General features: G+C 37.4%; 1 protein-coding gene across 3 annotated transcripts in view; it reads left to right on the plus strand.

Annotated features, from left to right (window-relative positions):
- Positions 1 to 26,106, plus strand: part of LOC100872781 (neural cell adhesion molecule 2) — a 244,676-nt gene that overhangs the window by 200,550 nt on the left and 18,020 nt on the right. For 2 of the 3 annotated variants that reach the window (XM_086904330.1, XM_086904328.1), the window contains exons 4-5: positions 6,751 to 6,861; positions 7,826 to 8,029. In XM_086904330.1, the coding sequence (XP_086760456.1) occupies positions 6,751 to 6,861; positions 7,826 to 8,029 (315 nt within the window). The remainder of the gene's footprint in view (positions 1 to 6,750; positions 6,862 to 7,825; positions 8,030 to 26,106) is intronic. The other variant, XM_086904329.1, reaches the window with a different exon arrangement.

Below are 26,106 nucleotides of genomic sequence, written 5' to 3' on the forward strand. Positions count from 1 at the left end.
GAGTGGTTGTTGAACCAAGCCTTCGAGAACACGGTATTAGCGGTGTGAATTGAATTTCCCGCGGGTTTACATTTTGTTTTTCAAAAATGTGTCGATGTACTTCTGCTTGAAAAGTTTGGAGCATTCATTTTTTTTTTAAATACAAGGAAATTTTGTAAATTATAACAACGTAACGTTTCAAAATTGGAATTACAACATATTGAACTTTTCCAAAATATGTGAAAGATGAAAAAGAATTTTCTACTTTTCTTTTGCTTTTGGATTCCGTACAAATATTTCGCCATTTTAAAACAATATATTTTGTTACTTAAATGTATTGAAATCAATATCTATTAGTAAAAAAATCATTTTGATTTTTGCCTCATAGAATGTATTAAGCGAAATTACTTTTTCTGATAAAATGTTTCCAAATGTTTGGAAAAGTTAGTTTTGCCTAGAAAAAATAAAGGATGGTTCAAATTTTTCAAGCATTCAAACAAAGAATAATTATTTTTATTTTTCGTCAAAATTAAATTAAATATTTACCAAATTTTCGTTGTTAATTATATACACGTTTAATGAATCTCGCGCAGTAATTTAATGCCTCTACTTATATTTGTGTTTATCGTATTCGGTAATGGAGAATCCACAATGAAATAGGATATTTACGGACGATAAATTTTATTACTTTTGAAATTGTTGATAATGTTTCCCATTCTGTCCCTGTTAAATTTCTTTTATTTTCAGGTAATTAAATTTATCGTGTGTAAAATATCTTGCTCTATTGTATTTTCTCATTATCCGAATATAATGAGCAAAAATGGAAAAAGAATTTAAAAATCTATTTTATTATATTCTTGACACGTATTTTAATTGTGTAATATCCCGTTTATAAAAATTTTTCTTTCATATGTAAAAAAGAAAACGAATTAGAAAAAAAGTAGAAATTTTATTTAATCTTTAAAGCATAGAGTAATCAACAATTCGTCGAAGATTTTAATAATTTTTTTTGTGTTCTTAAAGAAATAAATTAAGGCTGATTCTAAATTTTTGTACGAAACGTCTCTGATTAAAAATTAAAAGACGTATAGAAAGAATGAAATAAAAAATTACAATATATATATATATATATATATATTCAGAAAGCAAACTAATCTCTTAGAAACTAAACCAATCACTTTTTTTAGAAATTTTAACGTTGAAAATAACAAGATCAATTGTCCATAAATCGAATAATTGCCTGTAATTGATCAGATATTTTTCATTCTTTATTACTCCATGACGAAAACACATATTCGCGATATAATTAATAAACAAATTAACAAATACATTAATAAATAAGAAGGAAAGGAATCAATCGAACGGAAGAAGACAAAAATAAAGACAGAAATAAATGAGAAGAAGGATGATGATGGAAATGTGGAGCCCGATAAAATCGAGAATATGCGAAATTCGAAACGAATTGGATCGCCGTATTCATCGATGCGGCGTCGACGAAAATCCGGCCGAGTTGGCCTCTTTGAAAATTCGCGCATATGAAACCCGTTACACAGGCGAATATCGATTCCCCAACATCAGTTGCTCTCTTGCAACTGACACGGAATGCGTAAGAAACCCGTTTACATTATCGCCAATAAATGTCCCGCTGTTCGGAGAAATATTCTTCGACGCGGCGTGCATCGTTGCACCGCGATCGAGAATACAGATTATTGATGTTGACTATGGTGGGCGAGAAATTGGATCCAGATAAGGTATTTCATCATTGGTGAACAAATATTTGTCGATTGACTCGAAATATGGTGGAGAAGATATTTTCGCATGAAGGTATTTTCGACATATTTGACGTAGAATTTAATATATTCAATAGTGGGAACGTGTGTGGGTGGAGAGATTTCCTATCCTGTGACGTCCAAAATTTTTTTTTTTTTTTTTTTTAAGGAATGTGAAAGATGAAAAAGAGTCATCCGACTTTTCTTTTTTTTTTTTTGTCTTTTTGAATATACGTTCAATAGAAACAGTTCAATCGAGACTGGCAAATTCTTGTGTGTGAAAGTATGATTGAAGAAATTGTATTGTTTTTTTAATTTTGTTTAGAAGTTTGAAGTTTTCAATTAAATTAAATGGTTATTATTATTTCACAACGTGACAGATGGATATTCAGAGGATATTCTCCTATCACGAAATATTTGTAAGTTTCAGTCAACTTCTTTTATATATGAAGGAAAGAAGAGTCGAGCAGATACCTGTGTTTCGATTGCCTATAATTTAAATTCAAATTTAAATCACATACTAAATATTGCATATAAAATTAAATTCTTTTAATTTATAAAGAGACAAAAACTTTTTGGTTATCTTTTTACCAAACGATCGTCGTGTACCAATCTCGAATAATACAGTAATATTTGTCGGTGTACAATGTATATACAAGTTGGTACACACAAGAATTTGCACTAGCGCACGTCTGCTCAGCAAGATACACATCCGATATAATCCAAAGGGTTAGCAAAACAACAGGGGCTCGTTTCGGCGAGTATTCCACTTTCTTACTTGCACTTCCAATTTACATCTTATTCCCTTATTATCTTTCATTTACCACGTTTCGCGCGACTTCTCCCAAAGCTTCGAATATTTGCACATATTTTCCCTCTATTTACTGGATATTTCTTTTTCTTTCTCCTCCTCCTTATTGAGAAATTGTATATAGATTTTGCTTAAAAAGGATTAAAATGGGGGAGATCTTTGGGGATGACGATATCGAGACACACATTTTTTTAAAAACTTGGAATTATTGTTCTTTCGAAAAATAGTTAGATTAGAATTCCGTCTACCTGTGAAATTTCTTTCGTCAAAAATCGAAGTATCGAAGTAAAAGTAAAAATCTTCATTTGTATATCTGTAATTTTTTAATTAACTAAAAATTAAAAGTTTAAATTTCCTTAAAAGTAGCAATCATTTTTTTTTTTTTAATCGTGTCAACGAAATTCAAACAAATATTACCCAAGACTCTTTCGAAGACCATTGAATTGCTTGTCGCCAAATAACTTTTTCTTCGAGACAAAATACCACGCAATTCCGCGAGCAGAAACAATTACCGTAATGAGATATTCGGACTGGAGCGAGGAGTTGTTGCCTGAGTCAGCTCTGTCTTTTGAAACGTCTTGGGTGTCTTGGAGATAAAGGAAAATGTAGAGGGCTGACTGACTCTTGTTTAATTTGGAAATTCGGAGAGTTAAACGTTTCGTCGAATCGGTGAGGTAAGATTTTCGTGTTTTTTTTTTTTTTTTCTGAGAATGACAATAATTTAAATCCTACGTAAACAAAATTTGATGCGTTTCGTTGACCAAACTATTGGCAGAATTATCCCGAGGCAGGATTATCCTATGCACATTAGGCAAATTCTGGAGGACATGGTGCCTCTCAGAGGGAATATCAATGCCGCCTAACGTACTCTTCAAGCAAGCACAAACAATCAAATATTGGCTTGGTGGGCGTACCGCGATTGGCGCTGGAACACCGCTGATACAGTTCAAATAGTCTAAGTTACAAGGGGCAGTTAATCGATCCCTCTAATGTTGCATCTTGCGGTTCGTGTTTCATCGTCAGATTGCCAAGGAGTTCATTGAATAATTTAATTACCATCGTTTTAAAATAAACGGCGATTAAAATTTTATACAAAAAAAAAAAAAAAAGAAGACGAAATATATAATTCTTGTCAGATGCAGGATGAAACGTCATTTTAATTATATGTCAAGTCGATGGAAGAAATTTAATTTTCAATTATTTAAACATCCTTTGTATAATCTAATAGTTAAAAGTAAGAATTAAAGTTTTTCCTATCCTTCTCGTGTTTCCTTCTTAATTCTCTGAAATTCTATATATCGACAAATCTTTCAACCCCAAAAGTGGTCTTAACTCGACAATCATATCACACAACGCGTTGGATAGCGACAAATAAATATCCAAGAAGAAATGTTCGAGTTAATAGAGCGTTTCCGTCAGCAGTCCACTTTTCGAGATCATAAATATCGTATTGTATTCGACAATATGTACTGAAAAGAGGCGAGACAGAATCCACATTATCGTCATATTTCCTCGATGAACCAAGGATGGATATATATATATATATATAATGCATTACACGCTCGACTATGATTCTGCAAGTACTACAAAAGCTAATATCGATAAATGGCGCGTTTCCCTTCGTGTCATTTATCAGGATCACGAGAGGGCAGCATCCGTGGGTCGACGTTCGTCGACGAACAACGTCTGTAATAATGTCGCCAGTCGATTTTTCAATTTTACTTTTACCGGGATACCAATCCCCCTTTTTTTCTCCTTTTTCCTCCTTTCTCCTCCTTCCCCCACGCGGCGCTCCCCCCTCGTATCGATTTCAGATTCCAATTTAATGGCGTCGTGGTATCTGAGCCACGATCTTCCAATACCAATTTCGCGTTATCGGCCTGCGCTCGACGACGATGGCTTCCGTCTTGCCAGACACCATTCGCGCCATCTTCCAAAAGTCCCGAGGAGAGGAGACTCTCAGAACGCGATCACGGATATGGAGAAATTCAAGGTCCAAGTGGTTCCAGGTCCACCAGATTTTTGAGAATCTGGTTATTATTGTTTCATGTGTTCGAGTTTCTAGAGATTGCGAAGAGATTGTGAAGATTGTTGGAATTTTTAATTCGACGACAAATGTAACATTTTAGAATACATTTTCACGATTTACAATCGTTGGAAAATTGTTGTTGGCAAGATTTTTCCGAGGGAGAAAATTTTAAAAAGAATTTATCGAGATTATACACCGTATAATCGCAATTTTAAAATTCTGGATACATTATATTCTATGCATATAAATCTAGAAATTCCTAGAGGGTTGTTTTATCCGCGATTTTAGAATTCTATGCTGAAACTGTATTTCATAAGTAGACAACTCTACAAACTCTGAAACTTATTATACCCGTTATATTAAAATTCCGCGTACGCTGCATTCTCTTCTTATAATTCCAGAACTCAAAACGCCATCGCACTCGAAATTTTTTTATTTCTCTCAACTCCTCTATTACAATTTTCAACATTTCTCGCGTAATTCTTCGGTTGAACCTTGAATTTTTTAAATTCCAAACGTCATACACCTTCCTCAAGTCCATCTACAACTTTAAGTTTAACCTGTACAGCCATTAATATTTATCAATTTCGAATCTCCAATATCAATATCAACATCTCCTGAACCTTGAATTTTTTAAATTCCAAACGTCATACACCTCTCTCAAGTCCAACTACAATTTTAATAGTTTAACCTGGATATCTATTGACATTTCTTAATTCTGAATCTCCAATATCAATATCAACATCTCTTGAACCTTGAATTTTTTAAATTCCAAACGTCATACACCTCCCTCAAGTCCATCTACAACTTTAAGTTTAACTTGTACAGCCATTAATATTTATTAATTTCGAATCTCCAATATCAATATCAACATCTCTTGAACCTTGAATTTTTTAAATTCCAAACGTCATACACCTCCCTCAAGTCCATCTACAACTTTAAGTTTAACTTGTACAGCCATTAATATTTATTAATTTCGAATCTCCAATATCAATATCAACATCTCTTGAACCTTGAATTTTTTAAATTCCAAACGTCATACACCTCCCTCAAGTCCAACTACAATTTTAATAGTTTAACCTGGATATCCATTGACATTTCTTAATTCTGAATCTCCAATATCAATATCAACATCTCTTGAACCTTGAATTTTTTAAATTCCAAACGTCATACACCTCCCTCAAGTCCAACTACAATTTTAATAGTTTAACTTGTACAGCCATTGACATTTCTTAATTTCGAATCTCCAATATCAATATCAACATCTCTTGAACCTTGAATTTTTTAAATTCCAAACGTCATACACCTCCCTCAAGTCCAATTACAATTTTAATAGTTTAACCTGTACAGCCATTAATATTTGTTAATTTCGAATCTCTAATATCAATATCAACATCTCTTGAATCTTGAATTTTTTAAATTCCAAACGTCATACACCTCCCTCAAGTCCAACTACAATTTTAATAGTTTAACCTGGATATCCATTGGCATTTCTTAATTTCGAATCTCCAATATCAATATCAACATCTCCTGAACCTTGAATTTTTTAAATTCCAAACATCATACACCTCCCTCAAGTCCAACTACAATTTTAATAGTTTAACCTGGATATCCATTGACATTTCTTAATTTCGAATCTCCAATATCAATATCAACATCTCTTGAACCTTGAATTTTTTAAATTCCAAACGTCATACACCTCCCTCAAGTCCATCTACAACTTTAAGTTTAACCTGTACAGCCATTAATATTTATCAATTTCGAATCTTCAATATCAATATCAACATCTCTTGAACCTTGAATTTTTTAAATTCCAAATATCATACACCTCCCTCAAGTCCAACTACAATTTTAATAGTTTAACCTGGATATCCATTGACATTTCTTAATTCTGAATCTCCAATATCAATATCAACATCTCTTGAACCTTGAATTTTTTAAATTCCAAACGTCATACACCTGCCTCAAGTCCATCTACAACTTTAAGTTTAACTTGTACAGCCATTAATATTTGTTAATTTCGAATCTCCAATATCAATATCAACATCTCAAATTGAATTTTTAACACAGAATTATTCTCTAGAATTTGAAAACTTATGACTGAGATTAAATTTCTCTAGCAGACAATGATAAACGCAGGATGGGATTATTTCGTGTTGCAGTTCCGCCTCACAAAATCGTGATCGTCGATGACTCAGGGATCGCACGGAACTCGATGGTGGGCCCGTACATGAAGGGCGACACTCTGCGGCTCTACTGCGACGTGTACGGCGGTAAGTAACGTCACGTCGACCCCTTCTCCCTCCCCGTCGGGAGAGAACGTCCGGTCCAATTCGAAAAACGGGCAGAGGTTCGTTGAAGCCTCGTTTGCGACGAGATTTACGTGACGGCGTTCCGTGTACGCGTGCTCGACGAGAAATTCGTTTTAAATTCCGCCGCCTCGTGTCCCTTATCGCGTAATATATGCAAAGGAGATTGTTAAAGGGGGGAAAAAAAATAACAACCGCGTTTTGGTGACGATGCATTACGTTTTCGAATTTCAAAGTTGTGGGTCTCGTACGTAGAGATGAATTTATACATAAATTGTACGGAATAATGTGATTATCCCGCTGCATTTAAAAATGCTTGAAATAACTTGTTTATTCCACTGTGTTTAAAATTATTCCATTATTGCGAGAGGGGACGATTCCTACGTAACTTTTTGCCAAAAGTCTCTTGCGAAGTCCGTCATTTTAAATTATTTCTTTCGAGGCGAATTAATCCCTGATACTTATGACTCATAGAAAGAAGAATACTAATAATTACAACTTCCATATAAAGATATGGAAGGAACTCGTATAGGATCGATTACGTAATTTTCACACGTGATACGCTGTAAAGTAATAAACACGTTTGAAGATATCGCCAGTTATCAGCGTTGCGATTCATTTCAATTCCCTCTTTCATAAACGCGATACAATCTCGATTCTTCTTCTCTTCGTAAAACCCATCATAACGAGGAACTGAAAAAACGAATGATGAAACGAACGAATCCCACTCCATACGTTTCCACTCGAGCGGAAACAGTAGGGGACAGAAAAGAAAACGAGAAAAAAAGAATCACGGCAATCAGAGGATCCTTTCAAAACAAACTACCGCGAGATAGAAATATCCTCGGTCGAGAATAGGAAATTAAGAAGAAATAGTTTGGAAATTGGGCGTGGAAAAACGTTTCATGCCATCTTTTTTTTCTTTCAGGTAAGCCTACGCCCACGGTGTCCTGGTACCGGGACGAGAAACTCGTCAGCAACAAAACCGTGACGGTGAGGAACGGTGTTGCGCGGAACGAGCTCGTTATCAAAAATTTAGGGAGGAGCGACGTACGCTCCACGCTCACCTGCAACGCGACCAATAACAACAGGTCGATACCCCTTTCGTCCACCGTCTACGTCGACATGAATTGTGAGTACGATAATGATCGATGATTTGACTCGAGGCGATCGAAGCTATTTCTCGATGATAAAGATTCTCGTCGAGGCTTGACGAGATCGTTTCGGTTATCTCGAATCTTTGCCTTCTCTACGTAGATGCGAAGTGTGTACTCTTCCTCGTTGTCTCGAGACAAGTCTTACCGTTTGGAGGACGCTCTTCTACGAGCCACTTTTCTAGAGACCTTTGTTGCTTCTAATTGACAAACTTTCTACATTTATATATTTTAAATGTAAAGTTATATATAATTGGCGTTCAATTGTAGAGTAGTTTTTATTCGTTCGGGAAATCAATATAAATGATTTTGATTTCGTTCAGAGACAAAATGTTAAAAATTCTAAAATCTACAATTACACAAGTAAGAGTGTAATCATCAGTTATTTTGAAGAAATGTTAATTATTTATATTTTCTTTATTACAAGAAGCGATGTTATTTGAACATTGCAAAACTCGAAAAGATTGGGAAACAACGTCGAGTTTCCTTTCAAAATCGAAAATCCATCCGTCGATATATTTGTACATTTCGATTTTCTCCTCATTGTCGTCGTCGCGCGGAACAATTCGCAATGAAAAAAGAAAAAAAGGAGTCATAAATCGTTTCGTTGAAAACGTACAAGATTTGTTGCACAAGCAGGCGTCAACAATACGGTTGATAGCGAGAAGCGGAGTTTCTCACGATGAATCGTGAATTCCTATTGGAAATAGGTATGCACCTCTTTGCGATACCATTTTACTATTGACAAGCTATCGCTGCGAGATGTTTATCGGGATAATAGAAAAGCCAATGGCCATTTTTCTCCGTTCCACGATATGCGGAACAAAATACCATGATGAAGGTGGACAAACGAAGTTTCGATCCTTCGATTCTTCGATCTTATTTTCACAAGGATTCGATCGATTTCCATGAATAACGGGATTCAAAAACATTGGATCACATTAATTGAAAAGACTTCAATTTTCTAGGAAAATCGCAAAGTATTTTTCCAACAATTTTAAGTTGTTGAGATCTCTTCCACCAATTCTCAATGACGTATTTAACCATAAAATCTCTGTCTCGAAGCAAAATTCCATCCATCTAAAATTTAAATCGCCAAAACTCGTCGCCAAAAATCGAGACGATCATAGATAAAGAACGTGTTCACGTTCGGTTCGCGTATCGATGTTGAGAATCTGAATTATCGGGCCCATGGAGCGAAGAAAGAGAAAAAAAAGTAGTATACGTTAAAGGGTCGCGATAAAGGATCAAAAGGAATATACGCGATGTGTAAGGATAATCCAGTCTTCCCCTCGAGAATCATCTTATATATACAAAAGAGAGGGCATTTTCCAGCCACGGTGTGTAAAAGGAAATGGAGAATAAGGCGTGGCCATTATCGGGATGAATTATAGTCCATGGGATCCATGGGCTGATATCCCGACGCCTTCCACGAGTTGGAGAGGATTATCTGTACAACCGATTTAAAATATTTCTCGATAACGGATCAGGAAGTGACCGTTCCGCTCAACGATCGAGGCTGACTCTTCACTTTTACCCTCTTGGAAACAAAAGCGAGAACTGATATACCGTTTATACGAACAGGGGTGCTTAAGAGGAGATGGGGTGGTTAAACGGGATGACGGTCCGTCATTTGATCGGAGAGGCAGATATTTTTTTAGATCTCACATATTTTTCTTTCAACGACCACGAGGAGGAGGTTCTCCTTTTTCTTTTTTTTTTTTTTTTTTTTAGATAATCTATAGGAGATGGTGCTTTTGCAGGGTGAATGTAGTTCAACGATGATTTTTTTTAAGTATGAAAATTTCTTTAATAAATTTCATACGTTCGATAAAAATTTTCAAATACGTTTTAAACAATTGATTCATTTGGTGTTGGGTAAAAAATTTCATGGAATACCGTTTGTTCCTCGACAAGTTTTTCTATAATCTCAAATATGAATTATCGTTCGTATACTTTCGAAACAATAGATAAATAGAAATAATTCGATCCTTCTTTAAAAATACACCCGATATATATAATAAATGTAATCAAATGTACATTTAAAATAGTAGAATATTTCGAGACCAACTGGAGCTCGAAATTAACGCTCCACCTCGTAAATTCGAAAAGGAAGACCTTAAGCCGAATCCAACCACCCCTAATTAACAGCCAACTCTAGATCCCAAACTAGGTTACGCAAACTTTTCTATACCGTTTTTCTTTTTTTTTTTTTTTTTTTTTTTTTTAGACAAGTACAACAATGTCTTCCCTCTTTCGTTCAAATTCTCCCATTTAGAATCCCTGAATAGTTGAATTTGTCACGGACTTACGAACTTCTGAACAATCAATCGAGCCCGCAATCCCAACTCCTGACCGAATATCCAATACCGGGGACAGGATAGTAACAATTATTTGTGACTGGGGCCTGGACTGTTCCATCGATAGCGGTGTATTCGGCTAGCAACACGATGTCGATGGGACAACCAAGATGACTGGACCAGATTATCTTGTCTTTGGACGCACCAAGTTGCGGGAGAATCGTGCAATTTAGAGAGAATGGCGAAGTTTCGAAGGCTGATATCCTCGTTTCGCGATGCTCACTTCTTAAACAAAGTTCGACCCTTATGGATAGTGGACGCCGTTTGTTCGAGAGTTTGTCGACGGGCATTCTGCTTCTGATTGTTTCACTATTATCGTTCGTTGAGAACACGATAGACTCGTGAAATTGAACTGACTCGGCTTTATATTTTTCGAACAGAGAGGGGATATTTTTACATTTTACATTGCTTTGAAATGGAAGAATTTTTTTAAGGAACGAAATTTACGAGAATAAAACTCCCAAAAGAATTATATCCGAGACATTGTGATTGGACGAGACGAAGTTTCGCTTTAAATATAGCAAAAAGTAATTCTTCTTGTAAATGCAATTTTTGAAATTGATCTCCAGCGATATTATGAGTTTCTTTAATACAAAAGAATACAAGAATAACAAACTCCATAACAAGTACAGTTAACGCGTGTTTAAAGATTTAAAATAAACGAAGGGAAAAGTTGAATCTGAAAATCTTGAAATTAATCACCGTCATAAATCAACCAGCAACCTACTTTCATTGTTTCTGAGTTTCACGTACACCTTATTTCTACTTCTAAAGTCTATATACAATCATTCGTTCTTCTGTTATTCATCAACAGAGATTGTACAACAATTTTGTTTAAAAAAATTTACGCAAAAATCCATTAAGCGAAACGCACATTAAGAAATGTGCGAGAGAAGAAAAAAGAATTTAACACGTGATGATGTATAAATTACAAAAAATTCTCATAAAATTAACGAAGTAACCAAGAGAGTAAGCAAGATCACTGGAGGAACATTATTATGTGACAAACCTATTCCACCGAAACTCTTGAACAAAGTTTAAATAATTTAATCCCAAGTGATACAAGAAGGATACAAGACTGGCATTGTTGACTTTATGCAAACAGATATCCTGACACTGGAGGAATCATCATCAATATTGTTAATAAAATAATTGGCTTTGTTCTCTTCGATCCTGCTTCTGATTCTATTTGCAATTAAAATGATAATTAATTTCAATATAATTCTATGACGTTTGAATATTCTTTTTGGGAAAACAATAATCAGAATTTTTTCCTACTTTATCCTTCAAAACGTAATGTTAAATATTCTATTTTGAATACGCGATGATACCAACAGTCTAACAAAAAAGAGAGTTGTTCCAAAACAATGTATTTTATATAAGCAAAGGATTTGATGTATTACGAATTAACAAGTTGTAACAACCGAAAGAGATCAAAAATTCTAGAGAATGATCCCAGAGAATTTGCATGGAAACAAAGACGCGAAAATTTCTTTGAAATATGAGAAAAGTAAATCCTTTAAAAATATGGCACAATTAAGAGAGTTGTGAATGAGTTGTTGGCAAATCACCGGAAAGTTGTTCAAAAGTCGTCAGTTATGACGACTGGGGGACTCGTTAGAAAGTTGTAAGATAATCAGGAGTAATAGCAAGGAAAGCCTTAAGAGGCAGTTTCGTAATCTCAGTTGCTTCGTCTCGCATACACACAATGTACATACATATATATATATACAATTTTATCAACATCGATGAGAACGAATCCCATTCGTCGAATAGTTGTTCACGTCGACGTTTCCATTCGCTTTCGTAGGTGGGAATTCATTACGAGATCTCATCAGACAGGTTCATCAAAGGGACGGTGCACCGGTGTGGTGATATACACGGTCGGGATTAGCATCGGCGGTATCGGTATCACCGAGCGGATCTTTGACGAGAATGGTTGCGGCATCGCCCTAATGAATCCGCAACACCGGCGAGATCCGTGAAACTTCCGTCTCAAAGATCATTGTTCCAAATGCTATGTTTTGCTTTAATTTTCCCTCGTCTGTCTTGGAATTATGTTACGATGAACGGATATCGATCGATTAAGGTTGAGTAAATTTTTTCTTGTAAATGAAGATATAAGTATTCTCATTCGTTGAAACGTAAAAAAATTTTTAATTTTAATAATGCACGATACGATATCAAATATTAGTTTGCTTTTAAAACGAATGAATGCTAAAAAGGCGCACTAAAATTTAAAAAAAAAAAAAAAGAAAAGAAAAGGTAAAAGGCCCATTTTAAGAATCTTCGCGAGCAGTTTATCTGCGAGAATTCACTCGTAAAAACTTTTACCTTGGTTTTAATCTTCGACTATCGCCCGCTGTGAACGTTGGTCTCTGGCTAACGTTGCTGGCCAACGATAACTCGAAATTTATTTGAATCGAGGGAAAGAGGGAAATTTTTGAAGACCAGAGGAATAGATAAGGATAAGTTTTCACGATTTCTTCGTTTCCTATTTCCCGTTTAAATTTCCATTAAATTATGATTATTAATTCGTGATCGCGACAAATCGCGCCCTCCAAGAGCGGACCATCTTTAATTGAAGGTTCCGGTGCTCGATCGGGTCACCGCTTTCCTCTCGATTCTTCGCATTAAGCTACCAATTCAATTTGGAGCGATCGATTGTACGAGTAATTGAGATGCATTGAAAATAATGCGGTGGAAATTAAGATGAGGAAAAGATGGGGATAATCGAGAGGTTTGGAAAGGGAGGGAAGAATTGGGGAAATTATTATCTCAAGATCTAATTACTTAAAAAATTCCATGATAAAATTGGAAAATTAAATCTAATTAGAATATCTCGGATAGAGTATTATTCAATCTACTAATTTAAATTCAATCGAGAATTTTTCGTTCGTTTCATGAGATTCAACCAAGTTCAAACACGATTTATATACAGATTACAATCGGAAGTTAAAATTCGTACAATTTCTTACGAATTCAAACGATTCTGTGAATAATATTATAGTACAATTAATAATTCATAATCGTGCGGAAAATTCATCTGAATAGTATAGAAATTGTAAAGTTTATTTCAACAGTAGTTTTATATTAATTAAACGAATTAATAAATCACGAAAGAAATGATTGTAAAGGTTTAAATTCAACGCATACAGCGAGTTAATGAATTACAAAAAAAAAAATATTATCAAATTATCAATTCCACGATTTCTCCATAATCCAATTCATTCAGCGAATAAAGATAAAAAAAATCATAAAAAAAATCCGAGAGAGAGAGAGAGAAGCAACATCAAAAGACCACGCGTGATAAGCAATTCGAGATAAGCAATCGAGACGAGAATATTTATCAGATAGAATGGAATAGAATTCTTGGTGTGGCGCGATTACGATTTCGTGGAATAAGTTTTCGCGCGAATTATTAGTGCATTTGAGCTCTAAGTAATCGAATGAATGTCGAGGCGGCGATCTCGATCTCACAAAGTAAATTCCACCGTAACACGCGACGAGATTTAATGACTAATTATTCCCGATAACGTTTGATTATCGAGGTATAATTATTCGTGGTATCGCGATGAAAAATAAAATATGTAAATACAGAAACGACAGAAGCGGAGAAAGATTGAGTTCCATGCGCGGAACGAATCAGAATACGTCGTTCGTTCTCAATTACGCCGATTCTTATCGAAACGAATCGTGATCACGGTTGTAAATTCCATTTCGATCCTAGACACGATTTCCGTGGCGAAATTTGCAATAAATTGTTCCTTCGACCAGAGTTTTTGATGATTGAAAAGTAACAATAGGATGGAAAATAGGGGAAAAATAATTCTTCTCCACTATTACAAATTGTAATAGCAAAAATTACCTTCTATGACAAATAATATTTAACCTGTTAAACGACAAAATTTGTTATTTCCAACCCATTGTCGACAATGATTTAATTCTCGAAAAATAATTTTTCTTTCTTAATTCCTCGCACTAAAAATTAAACTGTCTTCCATTATCGACCTCAACTGAAAGATTAAAGCCAATTTTTCCGCTTAACTTAAGAAAAGAACGATACAATTTTAACGACCCTCGTATCCGAGCAACGTCGTTTATCAGACAGAATACGAAATAACGAACGTTCCAGCGTTCCACGCAGCGTTAGATCTCGGCGTCACGAGATTCTCTCCACGCAAAAGAATCGGGAAAAAAGCCTGAAAATATATTATTGCTTCATCCCATAAGACCGCGGTATTTCAACGCGGTGTTTGCCTTAACCGGGGTAACAGGGAAACAGGCGCGGCTGTTATCCGTTCTGGCTCTATTGTCCCTCGATTCACCGCCTCCACCCCCTCCAATTCCATCCGAAAAGATCCCACCAAAAAGTCTCGAAACAGAGCCTCGACCTACATCCCTCGGTACATAAAACCCTCACGTTCGACTACCACCTTCCCTCTTGCGTGAAATCGGGAAAAAATTATCGGGAGGAGGGGGGAGGGAACAATCATCTGCGCTTTAAAAGCTTCGCAGGGATATTAACCGCATAAAGAATTTACAATCGGAGACATTTTTATCTCGCGCGGCGTACGACTCGTTAAAAGGGAGGACTTATAGAAAAAAGAGAGAGAGAGAGAGAGAGAGGAGAGAGAGGATCACAAAAAACGCACGCGTGGAAACTGCGTTCCAGGAGGGGAGAAACTGCACTCGCCGAGTTAATAATACCGTTTCCGGTGTTTTTTCAGAAAGTATCGCGAAGCTTAAAAAAAAAGGGGAGAATCTCGCCGGATCTCAATAGCGGCAGCTTTTTCTTATTTGCCTTTCGGCCACGCAGATACGCGGCAGATTCGGTGACACGAATTTCCTGCTTGATATTACGTGTATATCTCTCTCTCTCTCGCTCTCGTTCGTAACGAAATACTGTCTCCTCCTCCTAGCTCGAATTGTGTCCTCCTTTCGACCCGATTCCAACGACCGATAGTTAACGTGGTCTTTCCACGTTCTTGCCAACTGCGACACGATTCGTCCCGGCAACGGTCGTAAAGAAATTGTTCGACGTGCTTTCACGGGGCCGACGATGGCCATTAAAGACACTCGCCGCGCGTGCACCCAACTCTCTTGGCTCGAGGAACGTGATTCCACGCTTGATGGAGCCCTTGTGTTTGAATTCTTGGATTTAGGAATGTATTTCGACCGAGATCTCTATAGATAGATAGATTTTATCGTGTAGGAATTGTTTTCTTTCTCCTTTTTTCTTTTTTTTTTTCTTTTTTTTTTAGATGATACAAGAATCTTTCTTTTTTTCTTTTTTTTTTTTTTTTGAAATATATAGCGAGAATTTTAATAGTTTTGAACGATCGTTCGAGATTCGAGCGAAACGTCTCCTACTTGCTTAACTTTTCACAGAGGGTGAAAGCTAGCCTAACTTGTCGCTAGTTAATCTCCTTTGAAATATATTCAGAATGATACAGCCCTGACTAAGTTTCCCAATTTAGGACCATGCCGTGGTGCCCATCGTACCATAAAGTCATAAATTTAATCATTAACCGAGTCGAACCTCTTTGCGACAAAACGTTTGAATTTTCCTTTCCCTCGAACTTCTCCAAAAGAGAAATACAAACTCCAAAGAATCCCAAATATTTCGAACAACGTCTCCAAAATTCCCCAAATCCCCTGCACCGATAATTCTGTCTGCAAGCGCTCTCTCTCGTCATCTCTTCTTTCCATTCCAACGTTTTCCATTTCAACGAAGGCGCAAACGCGTTCGTTGTTCGAATAACCGGCCAGGCGATGGGTTAAAATTGAGTTTAATCCAACGCGACCCTCTTTCCCTGATAAAGCCTGTTTAATTCAGGGTAAATGAAGCGTACGGCCTGCCTGCATCTCTCGTGAAATTATGCGACTCTTTGTTTTCGGTCATACCCGCCCGGTTGTAATAGATTCACGCTTAAACTGTACATAAGTACATCCATTTATCGCGGTTTACAGAAGCCTGGACACACCGCCGCCACCCCTCCCCGTTATTTGTTTCGAGCAGTGATCGTAGTTGCGGCGTAAGCCGGCTACGAATTTTCGCGGTTCGCGGCTTTCGTTTCCAACTCGCCGCCACCACCCCCTTCGTCGCCATTGTGCACGGGTTGTAGTTTCGGCGGGTGGTTCGTTTGAAATAAGGAAATGGAAATTTTACGGCGGAAGTACTGGTTGGACGGTACGATAAACGGTTATTAGTTATTTGCAAATCAAATTTCGAGAGAGGAGGGGGGTTGATATCTCTGAGGTTGTTTTAACTTGGAAATGGAGACGCGACAAATATTAATATAGGCGAGAGTGGAAATGGATGATGGAAATATAGATTTTTTTTAAATTTTTCCACGTATAGGGATCTTTTTTTTTTTCGTGACATTTTGTTGAATTTTATTTCGAAGCGCGGTAAACTGTTTTCGATATGGCGCGATAAAAGGGGGAAAAGGGAAAAGGAAAAAATTTCTGTAACCGCGAGGGGTGTCCAGATTTTTATTAAACTTTCTCTGAAAATTCGGCCAGATTGTTTTTTATGGAAAAGGTGGGAAAAGCTTTTTAAAAAATTCTGTGGAAAATTTGAAATTTTTATCAATCGAAAATAGAATGCGGTGTAAAATCGGGAAGGGAGGGGGGGGGGGGGAGAGTGATCTTCGAAAATTCTGAAATTCTCAAAACCAAAGAATTTCAAAATTTGTATCTATACTTTTCAATGCAATATAACAAAGGGAAAAAATTTCGAAGAAAACTTCAAAGATTTCACGATGAATTTCCAAAAAATTTCTTTTCTATTTCTCTCCACAAAAAAGTCCATCTTTAAATTTATCGAATTCCAAAAATACAAAGAATACATCTCAATACATTAATTCTTATTTTTACAACACGACAAAAGAAAATCGGAAAAAATTTTATGAACACAACACAAATTCCTAGATATCTATCCCATGCTACAAAACATTTGCTCGAACGTCAAAAATTCCATAAAGTCCATCCAACAGATATCTTCGAATCCTATCTATCAAATTCCACGAAAAACCTGAAATCTATCCACGTTTTCCCCGATAGAAAATAGAAAAAGAAGAAAAACAAAAAAAAAAAAGGATCTCAAATTCCAAGCGGCCAAGATTTCGATCCATCCACGTTATTTCGTCTCGTCCCGTCGAATCCAAGTTCGGGGCAACACGGATGGAATGGGATAAGGGATCACACGGCCGAGAAATCGTCCCGTTTTCTCCGCTGAATTTCATTATGCGAGGCGAAATTGAATCCCGCCGATCAATTACCCGAGGCTCGAGGGAGATCCGTTTCTCGCGACCCCCTCCCCACAATAATTCTCACAGCCGATTAGCGTTCTCCGTTTCGTCGAAAATCTCGCCGTGTGGATCCGCTTCCATTCCTCCCCCGCCTGTATAGGCGGATCCCTATACAAAATCGTGGCACGTCCGCTCGAGACGGCGTTGCAACCTTGCAACCATGTTTCGTCACGTTCCTCCTTTCGAAAACGGTTCGGTTAAGATGGTTGGGGAGTTTCTAAGCGAGTTGGGAGAAGAGTTCAGAACAGTTCGCGCCTCGGAGAGGTTGGACGCGTGGTGTGATGAACGTGTGTGTGTGTGACGCTCCTTTTTGATCGGAGAAACTGGTTGGATCGGATGGGCTATTCGAGACGTGATGGAGACGTCTCGAATTGGATCAGGATCTTGGTGTATGTATTTACGAAATTCTGGGGAGGAGAGGGGATTTTCCGTTAAAAGGAAAAAGGAACGAGAAGGAACAACTTATTTGGAAAGATTTTGAAAGTGAGAAAATAGGAACAAAACGGTGGCTACAATTCGATCGGTGAATTATTATGAAACTCTAAAGATTCCAATACTTGATTCTCTGGAAGAAGACGATGTATCGTAAAATCGTCCGACTTTCGTTTCGTCGTTATTCCACTTTTTCCTCCGAAAAGAAACGCTGTCCCAACTAATAAAATTTCTCGGTTAATTCCAGCGCGAAATGGGCGCTATCCTTGGAAGGAATAGGCGAGAAAAAGCGGGAAGAATTCAGGAAAAATGGGAGAGTAGCGCGTTACCGCGATTCCGCCCACCGGCGGCTCCTTATTCGCCAGGAGTTTGGTTTTCATTCGCTTTGCAATTCAATCCGTGGAATCTCGCGGGATATTCCGCTCTGTCTCGTCGCCCCTTTCAACCTTCTCAATCGTCCCCAACGATCGCGGCTCCGTCTGCATGGAAACGTAACATCCGCCATCATCACCCACAGGCATCGAATTAACGATTCGTTCGCGCGCAAAAGCAGCTATGCTAATTCGGCATAGTCTTTCGAAATGAATACGAGACAATTGCTTCGACGAGAATGTGAGAACGATCCAACTCTTTTATTTTTGTTTTTTCACTGCATCTTAAATTGAAAAGAACGCTTCTTTTCACCCTCTACACCCTCTAGATTCTACAATATTTTGCGAAGTTTGAATTTTTTGAAATTTAGATATATATTACGATACTACGATAAATTGTTTCTTTTTCTTTTTCTTTTTTTTATTAAAAAAGTGAATATACGTTGCATCAGGAGGTTATCACTTTTTGCATATCTTGCATTGGATATAAAGAAAGAGAAGATGTTTAAAAAAAGACGAAAGGTTGTAATAAGCATCGCGCATAATAATAAAAATATAAGGATATTTTCTTATCTCGTGAAAAATTCGTGGAAAATAAACGCGTGCCGTTTCGAAACGAGTCTACGCGTAAGAGTTATAAAGCCAAAATTCAATGGTGATGAAAGTATAATGAGAAGTGCCTACACCAATGAAATTCCAGGAACACTCTCTCCTTTCTCTCACTTTCCATCCACGCCTCGGCCCAGCATCGTTTCCCAGAGTTACAACGCAGCAATTCTGGAAAGTGTTCCTTCACCTCCCCCACCCCTCCAATCCCTTTCCCCGTTGCTGAATATCCGCGCCCGCATTAAGTATTCCTTTACATACAAATTCTGCATACAAAAGCAAACCGTCAGGTTAGTTTTATTCATGACTTTTATCCTCCCCCGGCGTACATCTACGCGTGAAAAAAAAAAAGCAACGTTCTACGCGCGAAATCGATTCCTGTTCACGCGAAGAAATTCGTTTGCAACGAGAGATTCGCCATCTTTCTTCATTCACGCCAGTGTCTAAAGTCGAATTTTCTCTAAATGTGTAATAAAACGCTTTCCTCCAAGATATTTAAACAACTTGACGCGCGAAATCGATTCCCATTTACAGATATGAGGGAGACAACTTCATCATTGTTCACAAACCCCGTACCGATCCCAATACCGATGCAAATTCTCTCAAACGTAATGCGAGAAAGTGGCCGATGTTTCGTAAAAAATACCTTCTCGGTCAGCAGTCGAGTTCTCTCGAATACGAAGCCGCGAACGGTTGAATAGAGAGGCCGGCTCGAGGTTGGCCTAAATTTTCCACGCTCGTGTGCAACTATGGATCCGTGGATGTGGGGAACGAAAGAGGGCTTTGGCGAGGCCCCCGGGCGACACGAGGTCTAGGATCGGCACTGCGTCGTCGTCCGATGGAAAAAAAAAAGAAAAAGCTCTCTCTCTCTCTTTCTCTATACTTTCACGTGCACACATCGAACGAAAATACCTGGCGAGCCCCCGGCTATGGAACACCTATCGACGACCCTATTCACCCTTTTCACCCTTCTCGAACGAGTTTTACCCGTTTGACGAGCGTATCCAAACCGAACGTCTCCTAAGAGATCCTTCCATGAACCAATTCGCTGTGTGTTCGAGATGAGATCGTTTGTGTGTCTCTTGCATTTACGTATCTCGCGACCGCCTAGAATGTTAAAGACAGGAAATAAACAGGAGGGATGGGAATGTATATGGTAATATCGTGTACAGGCACGGTCGATGGGTCGCGGGGTCGGTGGTTGTTCGACGCTTCGTTGCTCTTGGCGAAACGTTCATATATACGTACGTTGATATGATGGAACGAGTCGCCTTTTTATCTTTCTTTCCCTTTTCTTGCTTTCCAGCGAACGAAAATATATATATATATATTAGAGAAGATAAAATGAAGAATTTGTTCGATAAGTAAATATTAACTTATTAGAGATTAAAGTATACGTGGAAAAAATATTTAACTCGTGATTCTCTCGAATTATATAATGATCGAAACATTATATTCCTATCTTGATATCAAAGATATTCCGAAAGATATTTTACAAGGGATTATCATCCCTTGAATGGAGATGACGCGTCAAATATTTTTTCAATAAACATCTCCCGTATAAGTGTCATCAAAAATATACACTGTGTAACGATTTTCCTCTCGATACGGATCTTTTTGATCGAATGTAGAAAAAAGAAAAAACGTAGTAAAGATGCCACACGGCAATCTATGGAACGAATAGTCGGTTTCGGGGGGAAAAAGTAAAATTGAAAGACGTCCCTTTCAACGCCTTACAAGTCGTAGCTTTTTTTGTCACACGTGCTTTTAAGCTTGCGTATACACCGATGTATCATCGAACGAGGCAAGAAGCACGAATTCCCTCCCTCCCTTCCTCCTCCCCCCCGGGAGAGGAACTTTAGGAAAAACTGGAGCGCAGTTTGATCCCACGTGATGAAGCAGCGTTGATGAAGCAAATACCGAGAGAGCGGATCCCCGAAACGCGGTCGATTTTTTTCGTGAAATCTTGTGCTAATGTTTGCTTAATGTACGTGATAAATCCCGGTAGCTGGATCGTTGGATTAACCAACGATCTGCTCGTGCTATGAAAACGACACGCTTGTTTGCTCAATCCGTTCCATCCGAACCTTCTCGTTCGATAATCGCTTCTTTATTCCAATCGTGAAATTGTCGCATCGTGAAAAAAGCCGTGAGGAAAGCCGAGGGATAAATATCGAAGGGGGGAAAAAAAAGTATCGTCCTCGAGAAAATTTACAATCACCTTCGTGGATATTATTAAAGTTTTAAAATTCGAGTGGAGGATATGTGTATATATATATTGGGATAAAGAGAGAGAGAAACGATGAATGGATAAAGATCCGTTAGTAAGATGTACGATCATCCAAAGCTGTCAGCGTAGTTTGTACTCCTGATTTAGAACTTTGATCCAACATCTATCAGAGGCGTATAATACCTTGGGTGATTCTAATGCGCCAACAGGTGCCTATACGTATAGCTCGTCCATCATGACTCAACACTTTTCGATCCCCTTTTCGAACATCTTCGTACGAACGTATGCCGATCAACTTCTATGTAAAAGACTCTTAACAGGAAGTGACAGGAAGTTTTTTCGAAACGAAACATCTTTCTATTTGAGTCGACGAATAAAAGTCAGGATATTTGATTTATCTTTCAATAATTGCTTGATCTTATCCATTTTTTTGCTTCTTTCGATCGTAATTATAAACTCGTTGATCTCTGATATTTATATATAGATATTGTTGAGTTGATTTTTTCAGAAGAACCAACCTTTTTCGTTTCCTTTGTCATTTAATTACGCCCATTTTTCATCCAATTTTCTCTCATCTCGAAGGAAACTTCGATCGACGCACGACTTAAAAATCGAACTGCTCGTCCAACACTCTACAAGACCTCTAAGATTAACTTCTTTCTTTCAGCCACGGCATCTAACTCTTGATTCAAATGAATGAACAGTTTCGTAGTAGAGGAGACAAATGAAAATTATCTTACGATACAGACTTGTGTTGATGTGCATTTCATCGTCCAATCTCGGATAAATCTCGATTCGAACGTTATATAATTCAATAAATATTTTAATATGAAATTACTACAACGATAAAAAAAATTCGCTATCATCGGTTACGACAAATCCAAATCGCTGTTTCGCGTGAAACGTAGAATTCTATATATTTAAAAGGGAAGCCTCGTATGGAAATGGAGAGGGAAAAAAAAGGATCAAGTATCGCAGTTTTGGGATGAGGGACTCGTGTCGCGGAACCGTGGTTCACATACTTAAATAACAACGATACAACGGGATCTCGTGTTTCAAAGAGTATGTACATTTCAACGAGCATGGCCGCGTTAACGCAACGAGCGTGCACGAGCAGCCGAAATTGCGGTATTAAATTTATTTTGATCCCGTAACTCGGACAAACCGCAACACAAGAGTCGGAACGAGTGGGTGCGGCATCATTCACACTGGTGGAAAAGAAATAGCTGATTAAATTTAAATAGCTCGCAACAACGGGGTCAATTCGGATTATTCGAAAAAGAGAAATATAGCAGGAAAGCAGAAAATGCATGGACGTTGTGGTAGTGTCGAGAGAGGAAAAAAAAAAAAAAATAGTAACGATTTTGACACTCGAAGAGATTGCTTCGAAACTGCACTGGCCGACACTTGGCCGACCTTTTCATAAAATTCACATCCTCGTTTATTCTATATAAACGAGGACAGATTTTTACTCGCGTGATCGAATAACAATTTCAAACAAAAAATGGAGCAACGATCCGCCCGTTGCAAGGATTTCCATCAATTTTTTGTTCTTCTGTTTCGTTTTTTAACACTGAAGTCTAACAACCATTCGGCGAGTTTTCTAAACTACTAACGATTTTGTTCCCGAGTTATTTAACAACGATTGCCATCTGACAAGATGAGGGTAAACCATTTGACATTTGAAATAAATTTCTTCTTCTAGATCCCCCTGAAAAGGCTGACCGTTACTCCAAATTCCCTATCAAAGAAAAAAAGAAAAAAATCGAGAAAAATAACAAAAATTACAAGTGAAAAATCGGGGCAGGGAGCAAGAGGGCAGTGATAATCTTGCCTCCGAAAAAAAAATCGAGAAAAATAAATTTACACGAGCATTCTCTCTCTCTCTCTCTCTCTCTCTCTCTCTCTCGGGTTGTCATCGACAAAGCAACACGTTTCCCGCGTGCACGCGTCGGCTGGCGCAGGAAAAGTCGCAGGAAACGGGCCTCGAGGGCACAAAAGGAAAAGTTGAACGCGAAATGTCAGGGGTCGGCCGCGATATGGGCCGCTGCGTAAAGCAAATTTCCTCGTCTCTCTGTCGAGGACGGGGCGCGGCCTTTATACCATCGGCCATGGCAACGACGTTTCCCTGGAACAATGCCCGTTACACGTCTCGATTTCGCCGCTTTGCCGATCCACTCGTTTCTGCGGACAGAATCGGTGGATCCCTTCTCTACGAGCATTTCTCGGCCCGATGGAATCATTTAATTTTCGAGAAATTTTGGATCGAGCAGAAAATCGTGGATCGGTTTTTCGATAGGTTAAGATTTTTCCTCTTTGATATTTCAGTGGGGCATCGAGCTAAGTTTATTGAGTTTTGGATAATTTTAATATTTATCGGTAGTTAGAGATTCGGCAGATACGATCGGTAATTAATAAATGTTTTTTTTTCCATGGCAAGGGAACGTTTCGTGTTTACAAACCCGCTCCATTCGTTTATAGGATTCCGAAGTTGTTCTTTTCCGGCACGATAAAGACTCTTAAAGGATTTCAGACTGCTCCCTCGAGCAGTTTCTTAATGTTGAGATGTTCTTTCTTGGAAAATATTAATTTATTCGTGGAGACTCGTGTAAGTCGCGAAATGAGATTAAATACACCGTCCTATTTTATATATAATATTCACGGTGAATGAAAAACTTAAGGTAGCGAGATTAATCCGATTAAACTAATAATACTTCGATGATAATAATAATAAGCCTTGGAAATAACAATCTGAGAATAAACAGCAATATACCCTCGACAACAATATTAAAATCGAAATTACTCCACGGTTCATTTCCACGATCATTTGCATACTGCATAATGCTTTAAAGCGTACGGTACGCTATATATATATAAATATATATAAAAATGGAACGAAGAGGGCAGCGTTTAAAAGAGCCATAAGGCGTTTCTAAAGCAGCTTCCGGTGTGCCTCCGTCAATATTGAATTTCCCCGTGATTACATAATAAAGTAAACATCGTTTCAACCCCTTTAACCGAGGCTATCGACCGTCTCTCGAATTAGCCCGATGCAAGTCATGTAAATTAGCCACGACCACAACTCAGAAGGGATTCCCTAGCCTACTCCCTTAGTCTCTGGTGGCGACGGAATGGAATATTTGAAATATCAGTCGGTCCAACTCGTACGGTTAATTGAACAAATTTCACCTTCGATATCAACTGTTTTAACGATTTGATGGATGATCGCGCGTTGCTTCCTTCCCTCCTCGATGATAAAAAATAAAGAAAGTGATTATATAATGTAGAGTTTTGTGGTCGCCTCTAAACTTTTTGAATTTTCGCTCTCTTTTTTTTTTTATTAATATCTTTCTTTTTTCTCGTATGGGAATCAGGATGTGCAAATGCATTTGAGATTCTCAATGTAATTTCTATCTGCGAGAAACATTGTTGAGAGTAATTCTGAACAGTATTTTCATCCTTGAGGCAAATAAATGTTTAAAGATTTTTCCTCCCATTGCCAAGTTTCCAATAGAATTTTTCATCAAAAATCGTGATGGTATTTTCAGAGATAGTTTGCGTTTTATGAAGTTTTTAAAAGAAATATGGCTGCGTTTTTATTAGCAGTAAAAAAAATTGAAACACGGTAACTATTATCGATTTACAATAAAAAAAAAATCGGGATATATCTTTATCTTCGCTAACCGAGAAGCGGTTACGTATGCTCGTGTGTAAATCGATAAATTAAAATTCAAAGAAATAAATTGAAAAAATAAGTGGATAAACAAACGAGAAATAACCGAAAGGAAACGAATAAAACGATCTCATAATATAAATAAACAGAAAATATTTCTTATTTGTTTGGCGGAGCAATACACCGATCATATATCGATTCTTGTCTGTAATCTATATCGTCGTACATACATTTTCTACTCTCGCATCCTCGTTCGCCGTACATTGAAGCTTTCTTTTTTGCCTTCTATCTTCTACAACGAAGACAGAAAATTATTCCCAGATTGTGAATAAATAATAAATTACGTTCAGCCGATCATAATATCATCCGATGCATAATACGCAAGGTTTAACGGGTTTATGATTAAAATGGATGCCATCCCGCCTCGACTACAAATTTATAAAATACACAATGATGAAAGACTAAGCACACCCTCTTCAACGATTGAAGCCAATTATGGCGAAAGGGGGCCACTCTATCATCCTTAAAGAATAAATAAACCAGCCATCCACCGTCATTTTCCGTAATCTCGATGCTAATAAGAAAGCAAAATCATAAATTGATCTCTGTCGGGTTCGAAGCTTTGCTCAATTTGCAAAGCAACGACGTAACAATATCGAAACAAATGATTCAACTGAATATTAACAATAATTTTTACGCCCCAACAATATCAACGTTTCAGCATTCGAGCTAAAAATCAATTTCTAACGCGGGACGCACATTTCGTTCTTTCGCTTGATTAACCATAGATTTTCTTCTTTCCTGTTTTTTCCAAAAGGACTTCCTATTTCATTCTTGAATTATAGAAATTTACTTCGAATTTCTTTTCTAATCGTGGCGGCAATGTATGTAACGTAGTTGCCACTCTTCTTATTTGTATTCTGTTTCCTTTTGGTTTTGTTTATTGTGATATTCTCTTTTAACAAATAGAAAAGAAAATTGTAATTAATAATCCCTCCTCCGGAAATTCAACAGTGTACGAAAACCATTTTCTGAATAATTTTTCTATTCAATGAAGTATCGTTTTA

The sequence above is a fragment of the Apis florea genome, unplaced genomic scaffold, assembly GCF_048593485.1.
Source record: "Apis florea isolate Af1SG1 unplaced genomic scaffold, ASM4859348v1 contig_2350_pilon, whole genome shotgun sequence".
NCBI lineage: Eukaryota > Metazoa > Arthropoda > Insecta > Hymenoptera > Apidae > Apis > Apis florea.